General features: G+C 43.0%; 1 protein-coding gene across 3 annotated transcripts in view; it reads right to left on the minus strand.

Moving 5' to 3' along the window:
* Positions 1–9,034, minus strand: part of LOC146717024 (transcription factor COE3) — a 146,905-nt gene extending 137,871 nt beyond the window's left edge. For all 3 annotated transcript variants that reach the window (XM_085471082.1, XM_085471091.1, XM_085471075.1), the window contains exon 1: positions 8,233–9,034. In XM_085471082.1, coding sequence (XP_085327208.1) covers positions 8,233–8,366 — 134 coding nt within the window. In that variant the 5' untranslated portion in view covers positions 8,367–9,034. The remainder of the gene's footprint in view (positions 1–8,232) is intronic.
* Between the last annotated feature and the right edge of the window lie 13,114 nt (positions 9,035–22,148).

Below are 22,148 nucleotides of genomic sequence, written 5' to 3' on the forward strand. Positions count from 1 at the left end.
GCGGTGCCTTCGGGGCTCTGTAAATCTGAGCTTTTGTGGTCAAGAAGCCGCTTCCAAGAGTTCAGTTTGGCTTTGGGTTTATGAAGAGAGACGTCTTCTTGTGATGCTTTAATATTTTACCTCCCCTGCTGAGGATGGATGAGAGCTGAGCTAACACAGCTGCACGTTTCCTGAAGTCAGCTGTTTCCTCCCAAACACATCCTTTACCCTGTCACACACACACACAGGCTGAGCCCATTAGCGTGGTCACCTGCTCCTCTCGGGTTAATTGTTTGCAGCTTTTTTTCCTGTCTTTCTCGCCTCCCGTGATTAGCCGAGCTGCCCGTGGCGGCTGACATTCAGCAGAGTGTCGGCGTTTGTTTCTACCACTGCACTTCCAGGAGGACGGTGTGCTGGGCAGGATTTACAGACAGCGGCGGCTGTTTTTTAAGGTGTTCAGAGTTTAACTTAAGTGAGGAGAAGGAGGAGGAAATGCATTTTTCCTCGCCAGACTCAGAGAGTAAAGCCTTACAGAGAAAAAGGTGTGCGGGCGCAGGCCTCGGCTGACCTCTTCATCATCTGCGGCCGCCGCTGAGAGTTACGACTCTGATAAAAGAGTCTCTCAGCGCGAGAATCCATCACTGCCAGACGCCACAGCCCGTCTCCGAGTACCAATCCGCCCACCACGGGGGACCGCCGAGCAGAACGCCAAACGCTCCATGATTGAACTGATGACGGATGACGCCAAAGAGGGAAATCCCCATGTCGACGTTTATTCACCCGCCACCCGCCTCCCCCTCCACTCGCCCTGATCACCCCAGAGGACGAAGACGGGGCGTGGAGGACCGGATCGCTCACTCTGCTCGCTCCTTTTTCTTCCCGTTTCCTCCTCTCAGGGAGGGTCGAGGGAAATCTGTTCACCTGAAGCTCCAACACACACACATTATAAACACACACCTGCCAACAGCGTGAGAAAAATCTCCCCCTCATCGTTACAGCTTCTACAGAGTTTCTAGAAATGACCATTTAAAAGTCGTCGCTCATTAGAAACTTCCCAAAGTTTGTTTAAGAAACAGCGGATCTGACAAATAACTGAGGTTAAGGTTTGGACGAGACTCAAAGACCTGGGTCGAGTTTTTCAGTCTTTCCTGTGATAACCGTCCCACCACACTGTGAAATCATAACATTAAAAAAAAATCATCGTAGCATAACGATGATTTTTTTTGCACATTCTTCCTTGTTATTTATTGTCAGGTACGCTCAAACCTAAACTGATGAGTCGCCCTTGATGGAAACCTCCTTAAAAAATGGTTTTCCTCCAAGACTTAAAGTTTAAAGCTCAGATGTGTTGAACTGTGACGGTGATCCTGCATCAGACGCAGACGGAATAAGACTGAAACACTCGGTGAAACAACACGGGGTTCAGTCTGTGGGAGGTTTACTACAGACAGTACACATCCCAAAAACACTTCTACACTTTATAAAAATCAGTGTCTGGTGCTAAAATAAGCCTGAAATATGCAGATTTGTTTGCTTTAAAAGCAGAAAATATGAATTTCCTGGTGTACCTGAACGTAAATCAGCCCTGTGATAAATCAGACCTGTCCGGAGCGTGCCCCATCTTTGGGACAATCTCCTGAGCTGGATGATGGAGCACGAAAGTGGATGGTTAGAAATGACGGACTGCTGTGAGACTGTGGTCAGGAGTTCATCTGTGAACACTTCTGTCATATACACACACACACACACACACACACACACACACACACACACACACACACACACACACACACACACACACTCACTGTTTCATCACCTGCTCACCAGGCGTGTTTCTAAGATGATGGCAAAGGAGGTCTGATTAGAAGTAAATATAGTGTGAAAACAGGAAGGCGTCTATTCAGAAACACGATAAAATCTCTCCAGATGAGCCCATACAACAGTCGGGCTCTTCTTCACTGTTTGTTCCTCCTCCTCCTCAGCAGGAGGCCAGCTCCCTCCCTCCCTCCCTCCCTGCTCCCGCTCGTACAGCAGGAGCCAAACATCATGTGAACGTGTGCTTCCTTCCTCTAAAAAGGTGTAAAAGCTGGAAACAGAATTTCAAAATAAAAGCATGAACTCCTGTCTCCTGCATGAACAGCTCGTGACCTTCCCTTGTGGCTGCCGCAGATCAGCAGGTATTGATTAGACATCTAAATACACAAATACACTGCAGGATGAAACGTGTGATTGCTTTCTGCCTTTTAATCAATAGAGAGCACCGTAAACCTCTTTTTTTTCTAATGCACGGCATCAAACACCTTACAGCTGTTCAGTGATCAGATCAGGAGCTGATCGACTCACTGATTCAGATTTGCAGCTCCACACTTTCAAAACTCTCGGCGCTTCTAAACGTCTTCTTACAAAAACAACAAAACACTGCAGACTACCTCGAACGAAGAGCTTTTTTAGTTTCCAGTCATGTGAAAGTTTCTCTCACTGATCTGAGAACAATAACATTTTAGGATTTATGCTGAAAGCAAAAGAAGAAAAAGATTAAACATCAGAACGCATCCCCTAAACCTTTCAAACTGAAGTTGAGATCGTGTCACTGAAAGGTTAAATCAATCAGCCCGGTAAGCAGGACGTTTGAAAAGTTAGAGATCAGCTGTTGAATCAGAGAAAGACCTGATTTCAGCCCGATCAGGTCCCAATAAGCGATCAATAACAGGACTGCATGTGGACGCAGTGACATCATGTGTCTGTGCTTCACGCGTCCAATCACATCCCTGCACGATAAGCCTGACCACATCAGCTCACAGGACGCATCCTCACATAAAGAAAACTTTGGGCTGGCTTCAAAATAAAACATGAATTCGGAGCTTTATTCTGAAGCTCTGGCATGATGGTTGATATTATTCTTATTATATTATTTTCCATCGTTAAAAATCTCCAAACATTTTGGACGTTCAGTAGCGAGAAAATAAAATCTGTCTGCCGCGTTTCAGTTTTTTAAAAATCAAACCAGAGGAACGCGGATGCTCGCTGGTCACACTTGTGCGTTTGTGATAGAAAAAACACTTTTTATGAGTTTACAGCGTTAAAGTTGCCTCATTTTAAAGAACTAATGAAAGCAAATGTAATCTAATTACACTGTTTGTAACCCTCACTGCATGCGATCCATACACTTTGTGTTTTTCGCGCTTTGCTTTCAGTGAATTTAAACTAAAACGGTGTTCACTGAACTTCTAATGGAACAGCTCATCGATAAAGTTTTTGTGTTTTCTTGTGTGAAACAAAGTTTATTCTCTTTGTCTCGTCGGTGCTGCCGCCATGATGACATGCGCCTCTAACTCACTGCATTCTTGGGTTTTTGGGAAACAGCGCTGGTGTATTTTTATCTACAAAACGATGCTGGGTAAACTTCCAGCTGACCTCTGACCCCTCTCAGATCACTTCCAGCTAAGCTGCATCACTTCAGCTGAATATTTCAGAGAAAGCTCCAAACATGAGTTTATCGTGCTGTTTGTAAGTTTGCATTGTGAGGCAGTGGGACTGCAAGGTTTTGTTGTGTATTTAATCACCTCCTTTGCAGATTTTTCACCCCGCCTTCTACACACAAGCTTATTTTCATGCCTGCATTTTTTTCTTCTGTCTTTAAACCTGACTTTTTATTTTATTTCTGCAGAACTTTGAATATTTTTATCTGCTTGAACAAAGGTGAGATTAGAACAGTAGTTTGATAAATGCCTCACAAAGAAACCACATTGTAACTCTCATCATTACATAAACGACTGGCTGCTGTGTAAAGGGTTAACTGCTTTACATATAATAACACCGTCTTGTCCTTATGGATGAAAACATGTCTGTTTAATGCACACGTGTCCAGATTTCAGTCTGGGAAAATTAAAACATCTCATTCGTGAGTCGAGCAGCTCATTTCTGCGTGTCACACTTTTTCCACAGGAGGTTTAAACCCACAGAAACCTCAGTGAGATTTCAGCGTGTGTGGATGCACAGCAGAGGAAACGAGGAGTTAAAGAAATAAATAAATAGACTCGGTCTGAGATATACAGCTAAGCTGAACCACTTCTCTTTTCTATCCAGTAAAGACGACGTTCTTTCTTCCAGTCGAACGTAAGCTGCTTGTTTTCTATTTGACCTTTATGAATAACGTTCACATCAACATAAATACAACATAAACACGAGTTACTGAGAGTCCACAGAGTGAAACTGATGTAAACTTGACGTCCAGCAGTCTATTTAAGTCCAGTTTTTAACTTTAAACCAGCTCCAGATACACTCACATTTAAATGCAGCGAGTCGTCTTTGATTTACTTTACAAATAATCACGTTAAACGGCTCCTCGCCGGGTTCGTTCCCTCTGAGGTGCTGCTGTTGAACCTTAACACGAGGTACTTATTTGTCCCCTTGAGGTTTGTACTTAACGGAGATCAGCTTTGAACCTGTGCTGATGATTTAGTTTCCTAATGTAAAAGCAGAAAAAAGGCTTCAGCCCCCTCACATCTGCACGTCTTTGCACTAATAAAAAAACCCAACGTCTGCAGCGCCATCGAGCAACTTTGCTTTTATTAAAACAACACACATGAAAACACAAGTCGACCCGAAGCGCTTTCTGCTCTCTCTTTTTGAATACACAAAAATATAAATGTGCCGAGAAACCGTTGAAACGCGAGCGTAAAATTAAAGTTTGACCTCATTTGTTTTCAGCTGAACTCGCACTGCATCACTCTGCTGTTACTGCTGGGATCACACACGTCTCCTTTTGCCTCAAATGAAAGTTCACGTGCAGCCACTGTGGCTCTGATAACGAGCCTGGAGGCCGTGCAGGTGAAACCTTCACTGGTGTGTTTTCATGTTTTTCTTCACATTAGAACTTCATCTGCTGCGCATTATTATTTCACCAACACTCATCGTCCTTCTGACATTTCTTCGTGATCTGTGTTTTTTCTTTTTTTTGTCTGATAACCCTCCTTTCAGTGATTTATGATTATCATAAATGTCTAAATATAATTTAAAGCTTTTTATCGGCGTTGGAAGTTTCCCTAGGAACGCTCAGAAAACAATTTCTGACCCAAAATTTAACAAACTCCGTGCGAGATTTCACAGAAATCTGAGGGCTTTGAGACGGACGAGTGTTTTTGACGTATTTACACCCCAAACCTGCTGTTTGTTTCTTCAGGTTTGACATCTGACACGCGATGATCAAATAAAGAATCAGATTTTATAGATGTAATCGTTATGATAAAGGTCTAAATCTAAATGCATAAAATGTTTGCTCAGGAGAATATTCGTCGTTGAAGGTTAGACGATGCTGAGAGGACTGTGTTTGACATTTACAGTCAGGTTTGGACTGTTTTAATGATTTTAACGCAGACGTGCAGTTTAGCTCGTCTGCGTTTGTGTTTTTTTATCCATGTCTTATACAGAAACCTCTCTCGATGTGATCAGATTATCACGTGTGGATAAAAATCCTCCCGTCAAGCGTCTAAAGCTGATTTCTGTCGGGAGTAAAGATGCAGCTGTTTGAGCTTTGACTGGCTCCTCGTGTTTAAGTCTTGGTGTGGTCGTGTGTCTCTGAGCTTCAGCGGCGCTGTTTCCTGTCACGTTAGAAAACATCTCAGACCCGCTAAGCTCAGCCACATTTCTTTCCCGTGTCCTTTGAGCACGTGCAGCTTTAGCTACGCTTGCACGGGTGATGGACAATTAGTGAGGTTTTTATTGGGGAAAATTACCCTCAGATCATCATTTTTTATTGTTTTATTGCTGACTGCTTTCCACTGTGAGAGGCTGAAGGAGCTGGAGTGCCTGCCATCACTCGTCCTGTTCCTGACATTTAAAAATCCCTCAAACTGCAGTGAATTTAACCTCCCTCATCAGAATTAAACAAACCCTCGTTCATGTTAGATTATCTGAATCATCTCAGGTGTGACGTGCTTTATTCCGCTCTGCCTCTTCTTTCTGAAACTCGACTCTTTGTCCATCTGTCTGCGCTGCACACACAGCATCTCCTGCACATCTGTCCGTCCTGGAAGAGGATCCCTCTGAGGTTTCTCCCTCTTTTCTTTCCTCCTCATCGTTCCGGCTTTTGTCACTTTCAAGCTTTTGCTGAATGACGTTTAAATATTATCCACAAAAAGAAAGCAGTGATTAACGTGTGCACAATAAGTGTGGGAACTTTCCCACGCTGTACACATCTGAGTCCATTTGCTTCCACTTCTAAATGCTGCTTTAAGATTACAAATGTGCAGCTTCAGTCATTCCAGATTTTCTTTAAAGCAGCAGAAACAGTCTGCGACCTCTCCTCTGTGTGATTGAGAGTTTCTACATTTAAAGCCGAGACAATGGCAGTAAAAGCTTAAACTGATCAGCTGGCGGGATGTTTAGAAAGTTAAAGGACGTGAGCAGAGAGAAGCAACTCGGTGTAATGAGCTCAGATCCACCTGCTCGGGAAACGGCGAGGCTACAAAAACACTGAATCCAGTTATTAAAGCAACGTGCGGATGAAGGACGGACGCTCGGGATCAGCGTTAATGTGCAGGAGAGTTTAAGTATCCGTGAGGAGCGTTTGCCTCAAAGTCCTCAGAGTGTAAAATTCAAAACACAAAGAGTTGCTCTTTGTTTAAATTCAGCCAGAAACAGGAATAAAATTCAGCTTTTCTCCAGCAATATTGATTTTATTTTAAAAATCTGCAGTTTGGAGTTTTGTGTGCAGCAATACTTCTTTTTTTTTATCTGATGTCTCTGGATGCATTAAGTGCAGAGATCTCCCTCCTCTGCAGCTTAGGGCAAATTATTTTATTTTATACATATTTTTTTATCTGTATTTTGGTCTGAAAAAAATCTGTCATAAATATCTGCTTAGCTCTTCACTTTGTGCAAAATTAGGTATGCAAAATGTATTTATTGTGCAGGTTTCACACACTTTAGTCTTCAGATCTCATTCTTCCTTATTTTAAAGCTAAAAATGGTATTTTATTAATAAATCTAAAATTAAACTGAAGATTTTGGATTTATAAACTACAAATATGCTTCAGCCCATGTGTTTATGTTTTTACTGACGCGTTTTGATGAGCTGAGAAAATAATGTTAGTGATTATGTGTGCAGGTGAGGAGCTCGGACGGATTTAAACCACAGAACAAATTCAGGAGGAGATGTTTTAAAGTTTACAGGGAGTCAGAGGCCATCCCACGCCGTGGACGGATGCGGTTTCTGTGGAGCTTCTTCAGACTGCTGATGGATTTTTTTTTCCTCTCTTCGTGTTCAGGTGATTTAAACCTGAAGCAGAAAAGCGCGCATTGATTTATCTGAGTGAGGCGGTCAGATTTCAGCCGGAGATGCTTTAAGCAGTTTAAACTCTCAGATTCTGCGTCGCGTTTTAATCAGTAGAAAAAAAATAAAAATGTGGAGTTTCTAGTGAAAAAACCTAAATGTAAAAACTGTCAGTATAAAAAATGTAAGAGCGAGATTTTAATTAAAAGCTGAATGAGTGTTTTTGTTGTTAAATTAAAGCTGCAGTTTGAAATTAATTTAACCTGAAAATAAAAAATAGTAAAAACACAAAAATCGTTTCAAAGTGATTTTAAATGAAGACTTTCTGCTTTCGGCTTCCTTTAACCTGTGACCCACTTTCACGCGGGGTTATTTTCCTTCACGCGGGGTTAACTTTCTGTAATTCTGGATTATTAATAAATTAATTCTGGGTTTTAATGGTTTGCTGTGATCGTGAGAATTATTCTCTGAGCTGTTCTCAGGGCAGCGGCTTCGAGCCTCCTCGCGCTCTGTGTGCGCACCGTGTCTTCTGGTCCGCGGGGTGGGAGCCGTGGACGGTATTTCACGCTGAGGTTTGTGGAGCGCAGTCGGCGGGCAGCCGCTGGAGCCGACCCCGGCAGAGAGGAGCTGCGCCCAGGCGCTTAGCGCCTCGCGCTCCCACAGGTTTGATTATTTTGGAGGCTTCCGCCTTTGATCATTTTTATTCTCCGAGCCTCTCGGACTCACTCTGAACCTCACACTGAACCTCAAAGTCAAACTTTACAAACCGGATTTTTATCGTTCTGAAGTTTTAGAGGAGCGGAGCGCGTGGGAATCGTCCTCGCGCTGGTTTAACTTTGCCTTTTTCTTTTTGCCCCCCGCGCGCGACACTTTTCAGATCCTGCAAGATGCAAACTGCCACCTTCACCTGGACTGTCACGCTCACTCACTCACTGGCACACTCACGAAAAGTCGCCCGCGTGCTTTTGTGGGATTTTTACCTCTGTGCCGCTGTGTTGGCGTCCAAAATCCCCGCGCCCTGCATCCACGAGCGGACCGGGGTCATGCCGGTGGGGAGCGGCTCCTCCTTCATGGTTAGGGCCCCCCGGGGGAGGCTGTCCTGGATGGAGAACATCAAAGTGTCCTTCTGGGAGCTTTGTCTTCACCAGAAACACGAAAGAAGAAGAAGAAGAATAATCCTCCCTGTACCAGCCACTCAAAAAGCCAAAGGACCACCTGGATTAAGGTGGAGAAAAGAGGAGGAAGGAGGGGAGGAGGAGGGGTGGGGTGGGGGGGCACACGAGCGAGCGAGCTTCCCCAAAGTACCGGGTCCTGATCCAGAGAAGAGCCCCGGATCCCTGTGGGTGTCTCCGGGGTTGTTTTAGATCCCAGCCCCGGCTCGCAGCAGTCCGGGCTTTAAAGCTGCGCCCGTGTGAAGTTAAAGGCGGTCGGAGAGAGGAGCGGAGAGCGGGGAGAGCATCTCAGAGGAGGCGGCGGAGAATCAGCCTGACGCCGCGAGAACGGAGCGGCAGAGCCGGGATCAGAGGGAGGCGAGCAGCCGCGGATTGTGGAAAAATGAAAAGTGGGATAAAAAAACAGGCGAGCGCTTCAAAAAGGAGTAAAATGAAATGATTAGCAAACAAGAGGGAGGGCCGGGCCGAGGAAGGCTGCTGCTCCCGGGGGAGCAGGGGGATTGGGCAGCGAGGAATCTCATCCCCTCCCTCCCCGGCTCTTTATGGCTCCTCCGTCCCGGCGGAGAGCTCCTTCTCCCGGGGTCCGGGGCTCCGGAGCTCCCGGGGGACCGACGCGAAGCTGGGGGGGCGGGGCAGACACCAAATATGGGCCGCTCGTTTGAATACTGGTCGCGCCTCTGGCTGCTCATTGGCTGAAAGCTCGCGTTGCGTCATTGTTTTGCAAACCGCGCGCCAAATAAGGGTTTCCGCGTGTTGGGCCGCGCGCGCTGTGAAAAATGAAGTTTGAAGAAGTAAAAGAATCAAAGCAACACCAGCGCGAGACCAGAGCGGGCCACGCAGGTACACCGGTACCTGACACTCGTCTCACACTTGCTGCCGTCACTTCCGGCCCTCGCACCCTCGCTTCATCCGAACCTTCCGGGCCCGCGCGCCCTCCGCGTTTCACCCCGAACCTGATAACAAGCCGCCAACCCGCGGGATTAACGGGCCCCACGCGGAGTAATCTCCTCTGTCATCCCGCGTGCAGCCTCACCGACACGGCGGCACGCAAATACCACAACAGAGTGCGCTTTTTACGCACGGACATATGGCGCTCAAAAACACACACGCACTCTTTCTCTCTTTCTCTCTCTCTCTTTCTTTCTATCTCTCACACACACACATACACACTCTTTCTCTCTCTTTCTCTTTCTCTCTCTCTCACACACACACACACACACACTCTCTCTCTTTCTCTCTCTTTCTCTCTCACACACACATACACACACACCCGGAGGGAAACCGCTAATAAGCTGTTTTATTTCACACCGCTTTAAAATGTGTGTTTGATTTCAAAGTCAAAGCGAGAAGCACCTCCAAGACCTGTCACGCCTCCTCCGGCGACAGTGATAATAATAATGATAATAATAACAGTGATAATAATGATAACGGTACCGTAATAACCGTTTTCAGCTCGTCTCTCGCTGTTTTGCCTGATCTGACGTCTGCAGCAGTCATCTCTGTTGGTTTTCGTGGCAGGAGCAGAATTCCTCTAATTAAGCAAAAACTCCAGAGCAGCGCTGATTAAATATTTATCCTCCTTTAGCCCGCTGCCTCCCTCCAGGGAAACAGAAACGTCTGGAAAGCCTGGAAAAATACTTCTGTGTAGGGAGAGAAAAAGTCAATGAGACGCTGCAAACATGTTGGCGATGAAGAGGAGGGTGATGAAGACGGGCCGGATTAGAAACCAGACGGCAACAGACTCGCGAAAATATTCATTATAAAAATTATTTTACAGCTTTAATATGTAGCCTGTAATTATGTGCCTTACGTGGTGACCTTATGTTAAATAAAATTTCAGGTTTATTAATGAAATTGGCGCTATAATAAATGTAATTTATTTTTTTCCACCCTGAGAATCATTTTTACAGGTTGTGGGGGATGAAAGCTGTTTTTTAATTTTCAGTATTAATTTCATTTAATGTAAATTTGTTTTATTTTGATGGTGCTTTTGATTCTTTAATATTACTTGAAGGTAATGAAGCCTGCTGCCAAATAAAACAGCCCCTCAAATCTGAAGTCTTTTCAAGGAATCCTTGAAATCCTTAAATATGATGCTGAAACCCCCACGACCCTTAGGAAACCTTTAAAAGTCAACTGACATCCCTTAAAATCCAAACAAGGATCTAAAACTGCACCAGGAGCTGCTTCAGGTGCACCTCGCCCACCTGTAGTTGCAGCATATGCTAAAGAAACCTTCCTGGAAAACCTGAAACATTCCAGGGACTCATAAAGGCCGATTAACTACAGATCAAGAACCGCCAGCCTCTAAGAAAAAGCACCAGACGACAAGGACCTCCCTTAAATATTCCTGTAGTTAAACTCCTCTCTCCCACACAGAAATCCCCAAATCTTTAAAAATCACCTAAATGTCCCTCGTAGAACTGCCTGAAAAAAATCCAGTGAGCTGACCCTGAATTCCAGCATATCCTGGAATATGAAAACAAAATTTCTCAATATCTTCTATAATTATTTTTTTAAACACAATGAAAACTGTTCAAAGCCCTCACATCTGATAAACTGTCATCTACACCACCTGAGAAACTTTAATAACCACCCAAACATCCTCAAACCATCACAATTGTCAAAACACTCCAATAAACTGCTTCACGTGAACCTGGACCTGCCTGGAATTTCAGAACATCTTCAAGAAAACATCCTGGAAAATGCACGTGGTAGAATTTCTTCCAACTTCATCTAACAACTCCAAGAGCACCAATGGAAGGAGGTCATTACCTCCTTCCATTGGTGTCTTCTCAGAAGCAGGACTGTTTGCTGGAACCTTTGAAAATGACCTGAACTTTAATTATAACAATCTTCATTAGAAAAACCTGACGGCTCTGGAATCCAGCCTGCACGTCAGGCAGCTCATTGAACCTCCCTTTAGATGCACCTTGCTTATTCCCACACCCTCCCAGGAACTTCTCCAAATGCCCTGGCACTCACTTAAAAACACCCGAGGCCTCCACCATGGACCCCCTGGAACTGCTTCCAAGTAACCGTGGAACTCCAGAGTCCCTCATCGAGTACCCTTCATCTGTCTTCAAACCATCCTGGAGCTGGCTTAAGAGCCGCTGCCAGGCCTGTTCTCCGAGGCAGACCTACGAGAACAATGATTGGACGAGCGGGATGCGACCACACGAGCACTAAACGCACATTTAGACATACGCTGCACAGACACATGCGCATTTAAATCTCCTTTTAACCTTTAAGACGGATCTCCAACATTCAAAGATAAACACACCTTTACCTGCGTTTTATTTTTTCACTTTAATGACTTTATTAATTCTTCATAATAAACAGGATAATCTGTCGTGCATGAAACACAGATGTTGCTTTGTTCTGTAACACTGCTGCTAAAAACATAAATTCACAAGTGACTTCAAGCAGCAGCTGCAGTCAGGAGGGCTCAGTCTACAGACACAGGGCGCCACACAGTGGGCAAAGACCAGTACTGCGAGCCTGATCAGCACGCTGCGGCTCATCAGAAATAATCGTCGGTATCAGTGATGTGTCCAGCCGTGAGGAAAAATCAAACTATTCCGAGCAGTGAGATTAAAGTTTGAAACTGAAGCCACCGTAACCTGAGTGTACTTTATCTACCAGAGTGAAAGAAACAGACATTTAGAATTACAAGTCTTTGATATGAACGGCACGTTTAGTCACCCACTGATTGCAGAGATCTTCTCTCTGACCGGACTGAAAACAGAATAACAACATGAGCGTAAATCCTGACTCAGGCCCCGTTTCCCTGACTCTTTTAGGCCCCTGAAACATATTTGGGGAAATCCTGGAACTGGAGAAATTTGGCATAAAACACAACATTGTCCTTCTTTTAGTCATGATGAGTCAAAGCACATGTTAGTAGGTCACTGCGTTGTTCTGTTCTCCTGTTTAACAGATATCAAATCATAAATGTTCAGTTTAAAATGTTAAAAAAGGCTCAAACATCCTAAAAAAATGCGATTATCACATTTATTTATATCCAATTGTTTCATTTTTTTTCTCTGCTGATTTGATTTCATTCTCTCAGCCACAGAAAATTTATGTTTAAATTCTTTCACAGCTCTGCCCCCACAGTGCCGGTGCCCACCCCGGGCAAATTAGGTAGAATGAATGAGATTTCCGTACCGGATCAGTCGGGGCATGAGTTAACAACGGCCGCCACTGGTGCTGCTGACCAGCAGGGCACCGGCGGAAGACAGAAGAGGAGGAGAAGGAGGAGGCAGAGAGAGAGAAGGAAAGGCTGGAGCGTGGAGGTGAGAGCAGGGACTCTAAATGTAGGAACTATGGCTGGCAAAGGGAAAGCCGATAGGAAAGAATGATGACGATGGAGCGAGCAGGAGGAAGAAAGGAAGAGCACAGAGGAGGTTCATGGATGTAGTGAAGGAGGACGTGCAGAGGGTTGGTGTGACCGCAGAGGAGGCTGGGATAGGAGGAGATGGTGATCCCTGAAGGGGACCGAACCCAGGAAGAAGTGTTTACTAAGTTCTCTCATTACAAGAGAATGTTTCTATACAACTTTCCACCTTAAATCCACTTCAGCTTCATCATTTCAGCTCACTGTTTGGTGCTGTGGTGACGTTTCGGCTGTGAGTGCATCAGAATAAACTGCTGCGTGTGTCTTTGGACAGAATAAAATAAATCAGACTTTAATGTTGAAAACATGACACACACTGAGGACTTTTATCCAAACTCGCTGTCTGCCTGCTGATGTTTAACATCAGGATGTTACAGTAAGTTTGACTGGTTAGTCTGAGTGAGCCGCTGAGCTTTCGTTACTGCAGCACTTACTTTTCTCAAACTTCTGATTATTCATTCATTTTCTCTCTGACCAAGTTAAAAACTGACCCACAGTCAGTGTGTGCGTGAAATTCAGGGTTCAAACATTCACAATCATGTTGAGTGGGTAAATAAGCCAACCAGTGTTACACATTAAGGTGGATTTACATTAAAGACCCATTGGATCATTTCCATCTCCATAATTTTCCGCTTTAACTCCACCAGGAGAGCTTTGCATGATTCTCCGTTCAAGCTAATCTTTCTTTATCTTATCCTGGGTCCCTCAGCTCATCATCTGTCTGAAACAAGCTGTCTTAGCCCCTCCCCCTTTTAAAGGTAAACGTTCTTCTGATTGGGCATGCTTTGCAAATAGATGATCAATATGGTTACTGTGCCTGAGGTGCCCGTCCTCCTCATGACATCATGCAGATCCAAAAATGGCAACAAAACAAAAAAAGATTTTGTCTTTATGATTGGCAGTCTGAGTTTTTAGCTCACAGGGTTTACTGTATGTTCACTGACGTTGTTATTTATTCATGGTTAATATCAGCATGCACCACCGGAACAGGATATAAGAACCAGGAAGTAAAGAAAACCAAAAGAACTCTCCTTCAAACACACGACTGCGGTGGTTCCAAAGAATCGGACGGCGTTAATGTCTTTGTCAGCCGCCATACAGAAACAGCTCTCATGGAGTTCTGATTTTCCAGAGGTGTAAAATTATTTCTTTAATAAGGTAAATGTGTCGAATTTGAACAAAGCAAAAGCTTGAAAAGAGAAAGAGACTGTCACAGAAAACAACTAGTTTAATTCAAAAACTTAAAACCAAGACTGGGTTAAAACACGTCTGTTTAATCTGACTGTAAACCAGCACTGAGGGATTCCTTCTGTTCATGTTTAAATAAAGACGCAAGGAGGGCTGGAAGGAGTGGCATCATCCAAGAGCGCACACACACACACGCATGGACACACACATGCACACTCAGAATGGGAAAATCCAAACAAATCCTTCTTTTCATCCTCTGAAGTGGGATCGAGGCTCGGTGGATCAGAGGATCCTGGAGCCTGCAGACCTCCTGCTGGGAGGGGTCATGACACCACTTCAACTATCTGAGGGGCATTTAACCTCAGAGGTGCCCCCAAACCCTCCTAAATATCCTGCAACACACTCGGTGCTAACCCGCCGCCTGCTGCTGAAACCAGAACTCGGTACGCTCACGGCAAACTTCAGGATTTCACCTCAGAGAGTGTTTGATCCACTTTACACGAGAACTTCCCCACACTGCAAAAAGAAAAGTGCACTTTCTCTGCACGTTTATTTGATATTTTCAAATTATATTTCAAATGTCTGAGTGGCGTCATTTATAATCCTCACTGCATACTGTGCTGTGATGTTTTTAATCCTAAAAATGGGAATTTGTCAAAGGGGAGTGTGAGGAATGGAAAGCTGTGTGCTTTTTAACATTACTGAATGTTATTGAATCATTTTCAAAGATTTCAATAATGTAAATATTTTGAGTGTTTCTGAACAAAATAGTTAAATTATTCCAGGTCTGCAATCCAGATGTTTTGGGGGTTTCGTGTTTGTTTGTTTTTTCAGACTTAGGCTGAAACAGAAGCATGGAAATAAAAGAAGATGAAAAAACATCCCGACTATGATGACGTCACTGTAATGTTGTAGCAGTGTAACGAGTTTGTGAGAACGCAACAGATGAGGATTTGCATATAATTGATATTTTTTTGCTCAGTTTTACATAAAAATTATTGAAAAACAAAACGAATCCCTACAGAACACTATCATGTCTTTCAGAGAAAAAGAAACTCAAACAGAGACATGAAATAGTCACTTAGTTTCGTGAAGTTTGACATCACAGCTGTTCACAATGCCTTCATTTAATTGGTCTGAAAGGTGACTTTACTGCAGCACCTGGTCTGGGCTCAGTCCATAGGCTCTCTGGCCAATCACAGGCCTCCTCAGAGTCGCAGTGTTTGGCTGGTTTGTGCAGACTGAGCTGACAGCAGCCTCTCCGTGGCTTTAATAGTTCCTGCTAACCTCAACCAAAACTCAAAGGCAGACCTGTAATTATATCTGCCAGCAGCTTATCATTTATTCCTTTGATTGTATTTTTGATCCAAGAGTGTGACCACGGCAACAATAACATGAAAGAAAACCGATGCACTTGAGAACTGTGCATGAACTGTAAAACTCACTGTATCAGTAATCTAAAGTGCATTTTTCCACCTCTGATTGTTGCAGCGATACTTTATACTTCCTCATCTCGTAGACTTCAGCTGGAAAATCAGCAGCAGATTTGAGATTTCCTGCAAAGTTTGTCTGCAGCTTACTGAATTCTGAGGCTCGAATAAACGAGGTAAACATGAGCAGCCTGAGACCGCATGCCTCCCTCCACGTCGTGCATGGACCGAGAACCTGGATCCAGAAAGAGAATACTTCCTTGGGAACATCATAACGTTCACTCCCAGTTTTTCTTATTCCAGTTTGATGTTTTTGTGAGGATATCACACCAAATATCCACTTTCCCCCCCTAAACTCCTGCATCCTGATCATTTTAGGAGCAGGGTTTGTAGGGTTTTCCAGCAGGACTACGCATGTCAGCACAATCCGTCAGCCTACACCGAAGCTAGTGAGTGTGTTACCTTATTTGACAGAAAGCTGCGGATGTTCCTGTTACTTCTCACCTCTTCCATCCTTCATCCGGGGCCTCTGTGTCTCAGGAAGCAGGAGAAGCTCAGCGGTTCCATCCTCTGATTTCTGGGAAAGACGGTGAACCACAAATCGCTCCTGTTGCATACCTGTGAGGGTGTGTTAGATACACAGTGCAGAATAAAGAGCTGCATGAATGTGTGATTGATTGGGTGAATCCATGTAAAAGGACTCTATGTAAAACCAGTGCACTCAAATCCAAACCCACAGAAAATCCAGCTAACCGCCAATTAACCAATTAAGAGTTACACATAATGGACATTTATAGGTTTATTGAGTGTGAACTGGATCAGTTTTACCTACAAATAATACAGAGACACATTCATGTCTGCTAATTTTTCTTGATACCAAACGTCAAAGGTAAAGAATCCTCCCAAAAACTCCTGGACTGCAAAATGAATCATTTCTAATCCACCCAGAACTATCCATCGTGATCCTGTTAAACAAACAAATAAACAGAGGAATAAATAATAAATACACACTGCATGCTAAATGAGGGACATTTTAGTGCAAAGCTGCAATCACATTGTTATTATTCATATTCTGTTTAGTCTCTTTGTTTTTACTCTCATGTTTCATAATGTTGGTTTCTCTCTTATAGGTTTTATTGTCCAGTTTCAGTAGATTTTCTTCCTTGTATCTGTGATAGTTTCACAGCTTGTACAGTATGTGAGTCGTCCTCTCAGCTTTCTGAACTGCACTGATCTGGATCAGAGCTGCTTATGAGCAAAACTTTAATATTTGGATGCTGCATGTTTGTTCAGGTTCCCTAATAAAAGATGTTTTCACCGTAATCTCTTTTATTTCTGAGGCATTTGGCCTCCATCACGCGGCCTTCCTCACCAACTGAAGGCAGGGAGCGCCATCTGTTGGACAGAAGGGTGGATTACACTGCCGCTCAAACACCAACCACCTGCTTCATTAATAACATCAGTGCTAAATCATCACGGTGCATTTAGATAAAGCAGAGTTCAAAGACACGTGTGTGATTATTCTGTGTGCCTGTAAATGAGACTCAGACGATGAATTTATCACGCTCAGCATACCCATGACAGGGGTCTGCTTATTTCAGTGGACTCAAATATTTATTTCAAATAAAAACTCATTTCAAATATTTCAAACAAAATTTATCCTGGGTAAAAAAGCGAATGAAGCTTTTGATGAGCATTAACATCCTCACATCGACCCGTACATGTTTCAGTGTAAACTCTCAACAGCAAACTTTCTGGCACTTTTTAGATCAGTTAGACTCAGTTACACATTTATGCAGTGGCTCCACAGTTTAGCGCTTTAAACATTCCACGAACAAGCGAATGATCTCAGGTTCAATCCTGAGAAAAGACTGAGGGGTTCCTTCTGCTTTGATTCTGCCACATCAGACACGCAGAGCTACTGGCTGGTTCTCCCAGCACCACAGTACAGACATTCTGTCCTTAAGTAGAAGTACAAATACTACTGTAAAAATAAACTGCAGTGAATGTTGAAGTACTGATTCAACTTCTTTACTCAAGTAAAAAATGGTAAATGGCCTGTATTTATATAGCGCTTTACTAGTCCCTAAGGACCCCAAAGCGCTTTACACATCCAGTCATCCACACATTCACACACTGGTGATGGCAAGCTACATTGTAGCCACAGCCACCCTGGGGCGCACTGACAGAGGCGAGGCTGCCGGACACTGGCGCCACCGGGCCCTCTGACCACCACCAGTAGGCAACGGGTGAAGTGTCGTGCCCAAGGACACAACGACCGAGACTGTCCGAGCCGGGGCTCGAACCGGCAACCTTCCGATTACAAGGCAAACTCCCAACTCTTGAGCCACGATTGCCCCAAAAAGTACAGGCTCTTAAATGTACCCAAAGTAATAAAGTAAAAGTAGCTCTTTGGAGGTTTTTTCTATTTTGTGCAAAGCTAACTGAACCTTGCTCTATATTAACATAATGATAAATTAATATTGGTAAATACAGACTTTAGTCTAATGTTTTTATTATAATTATACTCAGCTTCAATCTGAAAAAAAGAAGAAAAGTAAAAGTAACTCTATCTCCTGTTGCCTCCATTGTAGAGGGCCATTTTACCTCTAAACAGGAAAATGTGTGTAGTCAGGGGTTAAAGTGGATTCAGCAGGTGGGAGAACACTAAACTGGTTGTAATGGTTCAGTGTGGGAAAAATAATCATAACTCACAATAACTTCTACTAAGAGCTCCAGTAGATTTTCTTAGTGTGCAGGCTGTGATCAGCTGACCTGCTGCTCTTTGTGGATGTACACAAATGAATTCAAGCCTTTAAATAACACAGTTAGTCTCCCTCAGTTTGATTTCTAGTATGTTTCACAATATGAAACAACATAATCTCACATGTACAGACGCAATATGTGATTTAACAACATGAGGGCTTACATGTGAGCTTTAAATGAGCGGTCCTTCACTTTAAATCTAACCTCTTTTCTTCCTCTCCTGTCTTTCTTATCTTTCTCCATCTCTGACTAAAGTTAGCTCTTTCTTTTCTCTACCTGTGAAATACAGTAGCTGGGTCTTTAGTAGTGATGGGATTTCCGGCTCTTTTTAGAGATCTTTTGGCTCGGATCACTAAAAAGAGCCGGCTCTTTCGGCTCCCAACCAGCTCTTCAGGTTGTTTTGTTGCTTTCATTAATTTATTATTAACAATAATATAAAATTATACACAAAAGGAATTACTAATGTAAAAGAAAGTGGTTTTATTTATATATGTTTATATATAAATATATGCGGTGGCCCCTAGAGACAAAGCACGTACAAACTCCAAAACACATTTCTAGCGTTAACTGAACTTCCAAAACAGAAATACCTAGATCACTTAAATTACACAATTGAAAGCATGTGTGTATTGTTTGTGTATTTATACACAGGCACTCATATATATTCAAATAATTTAAAAAAAATGTTCATTTACCTGTTACTACCACACACCAAATCCGGTCATTGGTAATTCCTGGCTTGTGTAGCCTCTAGGTAACAAAGCTCAACACTGCCCCTAGCATCCTGGAGCACTTCTGTTGTGTTTTGTACGTGTTTTGAAGTTTGTACTGTTTTGGAGCTTGTATGTGCTTTGTCTCTAGGGGCCACCGTAAATATACCTTTATTTATTCACTCCACATAAAATGTAATAAATAAATCATATAATACAAAAACCAACAATTCACAGTTCAGCTTTTAACTATTTAAATTTTCAGCTTTTTCCTTTTAAACAAATTTAAAGTGAAACAACACAAAACACTGCAAACCACAACACAATTAAATATAAACTAAAATATGAAAACAAAAAGAACATGCATATTCTCTGTCATATGAACCTGCATGAATAAACTTTCTGAATCCTTTATCATCTGCAACTGAAAATAGTTGTGGACAGGGCTGGACTGGGACAAAAAATCGGCCCGGGCATTTTGACTAGAGACCGGCCCACCAAAAATGTGACGTCATTCAGAGGTAACTTGTGGCAAGAGGTACTAGCCCATGCAGGCTTTCAATTGAACTCAGTTACACAGCGATAAAAAGAAACACAAAAAATAGCAGGTGTTGTGCCAAAAAGTGATTTCCGGTATTTGCCAAAAACTGATTGCTCGTATTTAAATTGCTATAAGTAACTTGTTGGGCTATAATATGTGAAACATATGTCAAATGCATCCCTCATGGATGACATGAAGTCATCTCTCCATCTCCATCTCCTGCTCTTTTATTTCTCTCTCTTGCTCCATCTCTCTCTGCTGCTCTTCTGTCTCCTCTGTCACAGACTTCTCCACTTGATGATAAATCAGCCTGGTGCAACATGTAAGGATTGGCACAATTTGTTAAGATTTTGAGGAGTTTGAGAAACTAACCTTAAGCATAAAATAAAATTTACTATCAGTAACTTCATAGCACCCGCCCAGCAGTATATAAACTCCGTCATGCTAGCTAGTACGCAGTACCAGTTATTCTAAGCGACTGTAAAAAGTCAGCACAACGAAAACAAACTACAACTAAACTTGGTTTATATCTGACACAGATAGACAGCAGGTCATAACTTCTTACCTGAAGTTCAGTTCCTCTGCCACTATGACCGGCGGCCGCCTCGGGTCTCTCCTCCTCTTGCCTCCCCTTTCCCTTATCCACCTGCTGGCCTCCACCACTTGCTGATGTTGCTAAATCTGTGGAAGCTATGCCATAGCTACCGCCAAACAATTCAGTTATTTTTACACATTTGGCAGCGTCTGCCTGAAGGGCTTGTTTCTTTTTGGCCCTAATTTTTTCTGCACCTTCTTTCCTTTTTTTGTTCTCCATTTTCTTTAGTTCGTCTATAAGATTGCTAAACAAGGGGGAGGGTGCATCCGACCTCCTCGGCTGTAATTGGTCCAGCCCAGAGTCGATCACGACCAATTGGCCAATCCAACACCTTTCATTATTTATACCCTTCCAAAAAAAAAAAAAAATGATCGGCCCATAAAAACAAAAAATCGCCAGGCGCTGGCCAGTCCAGCTATGGTTGTGGATGATTACTAGACCTTTCTAATGTGACGTTGTTGTCCCTGGCTCTCTTTCTCTCTCTCTCCCTCCTGCTCTGTTCCTGTGCTACTGGTGTGTAACTACCGCCCCGCCCCCCTCTGCCCGGTAAAGCACAAGGCTCACGTGCAGAGTGAAGCGAAAAAAAGCGCAAGAGAGAGTGAGAGAAAGAAATAAAACCCACGGCTCTCGATAAGGAGCAGGCTCGCTTCATTCACGTCATAGAGTCGGTTCTAAGAGCCATTTCATTCAGGACTGACACATCACTACTCAGTGATTAAACTGCCAATAACCATCTGGAACAATAGTGATCAATAGATGTAACAGAATACTCAACTCCCCAAAAAATTAAAGTCAAGTGGAGATAGAAGCAAGGAATTTTTAATACTTCCACTTCCTTTTATAACTTATATTATAACTTATTTTATTTGTTCTGTTAATTTGAATGAACGGGCTTTTTTCCCTCAGACTTCAATGAAATAAATGTTTTTAAAAACAGCAGAAAATATGATTGTTGTTAACTGCTGTGAAAATATTTGAAATGTTGTTTATTTTCCATATAAAACCTTTTTCTCTGTGTGAATGAGCAGATCATACTTAAATAAAGACATTTATTTTAACAAAAATACAGTAATAATTAACAATTTCTGTAGTGTTAGGTTGCAACCAGCAGTTATCATTATTACCAATAAAATAAGCCAACTAATAAATATATGTTTCCTTTAAAACAAAGTAAATAAAATAATCCCCATTTTCAAACAATCTTTTCTTGAATATTAGTAAACGCAAATGAAACTGCCTTTGTTGGCATGTGTGGAGGACCCCCTTAGCGACTTTTTTTCTAAAAAGCGACTAGCGACTTTTTCTGGTGTTATTGGAGACTTATTTATGACGACTTTTTGACGTGAAAGCACATATTGCTCTTACTCTCAACAAGCAGCGGGTGCTGCCGTGGGCACCTCGCCGGTGCCAAGGCGCTCACGGGCGGAGGATAGTCCTCCCCCAGCTGCTATCAGGGCAGGAGATGTTCACATCTATGCGCCCCAACTGCAAATGAATCGCGCATGAGCGAAGCCGCTGCTCCAGCGCTGACTGTAGCAGTCAGTTCTTATTTTACTGTTATGTTGTTTTGTGGATCACAAGGTTTAAAACTACTTATAAACACACACACAAAGTAACTCAACCAGAGTGCCTATTTCAGGTTACCTACTACTACTCACCACAGGAGTTGCGTTGGAATTGTGACATTAGACATACAATAATTGCTAAAAGAAATTTTATTTGTAGTTCTAAATAAATTCTAAATGCATTTAGGACGTTTTTACTCACTTTATGTCTCTTCCACGATGTTATTTTTCCTCTCCTACAATGTAGGTTACAATTACATTAGCATGACCAATTATGCAAATTAGGTGATGACGTCATTTGAATGGTAAATGGCCTGTATTTGTATAGCGCTTTTCTAGTCCCTAAGGACCCTAAAGCGCTTTACACAACCTGTCATCCACCCATTCACACACACATTCACACACATTTAGCGACTTCTAGCAACTTTTAGGACAGCCAATAGCGATTTTCCTTACTGAGGAGTTGGCAACACTGCCTCAGACCTCTGTAGCAGGTGGCTTCGGCCCTGCTGATGCCAGTAGGTCTTCTG

Source organism: Copadichromis virginalis, linkage group LG2, assembly GCF_057382275.1.
Source record: "Copadichromis virginalis isolate Kocher_CV1m ecotype Utaka linkage group LG2, C_Virginalis_male_GT1.1, whole genome shotgun sequence".
NCBI classification, from domain to species: Eukaryota; Metazoa; Chordata; class Actinopteri; order Cichliformes; family Cichlidae; genus Copadichromis; species Copadichromis virginalis.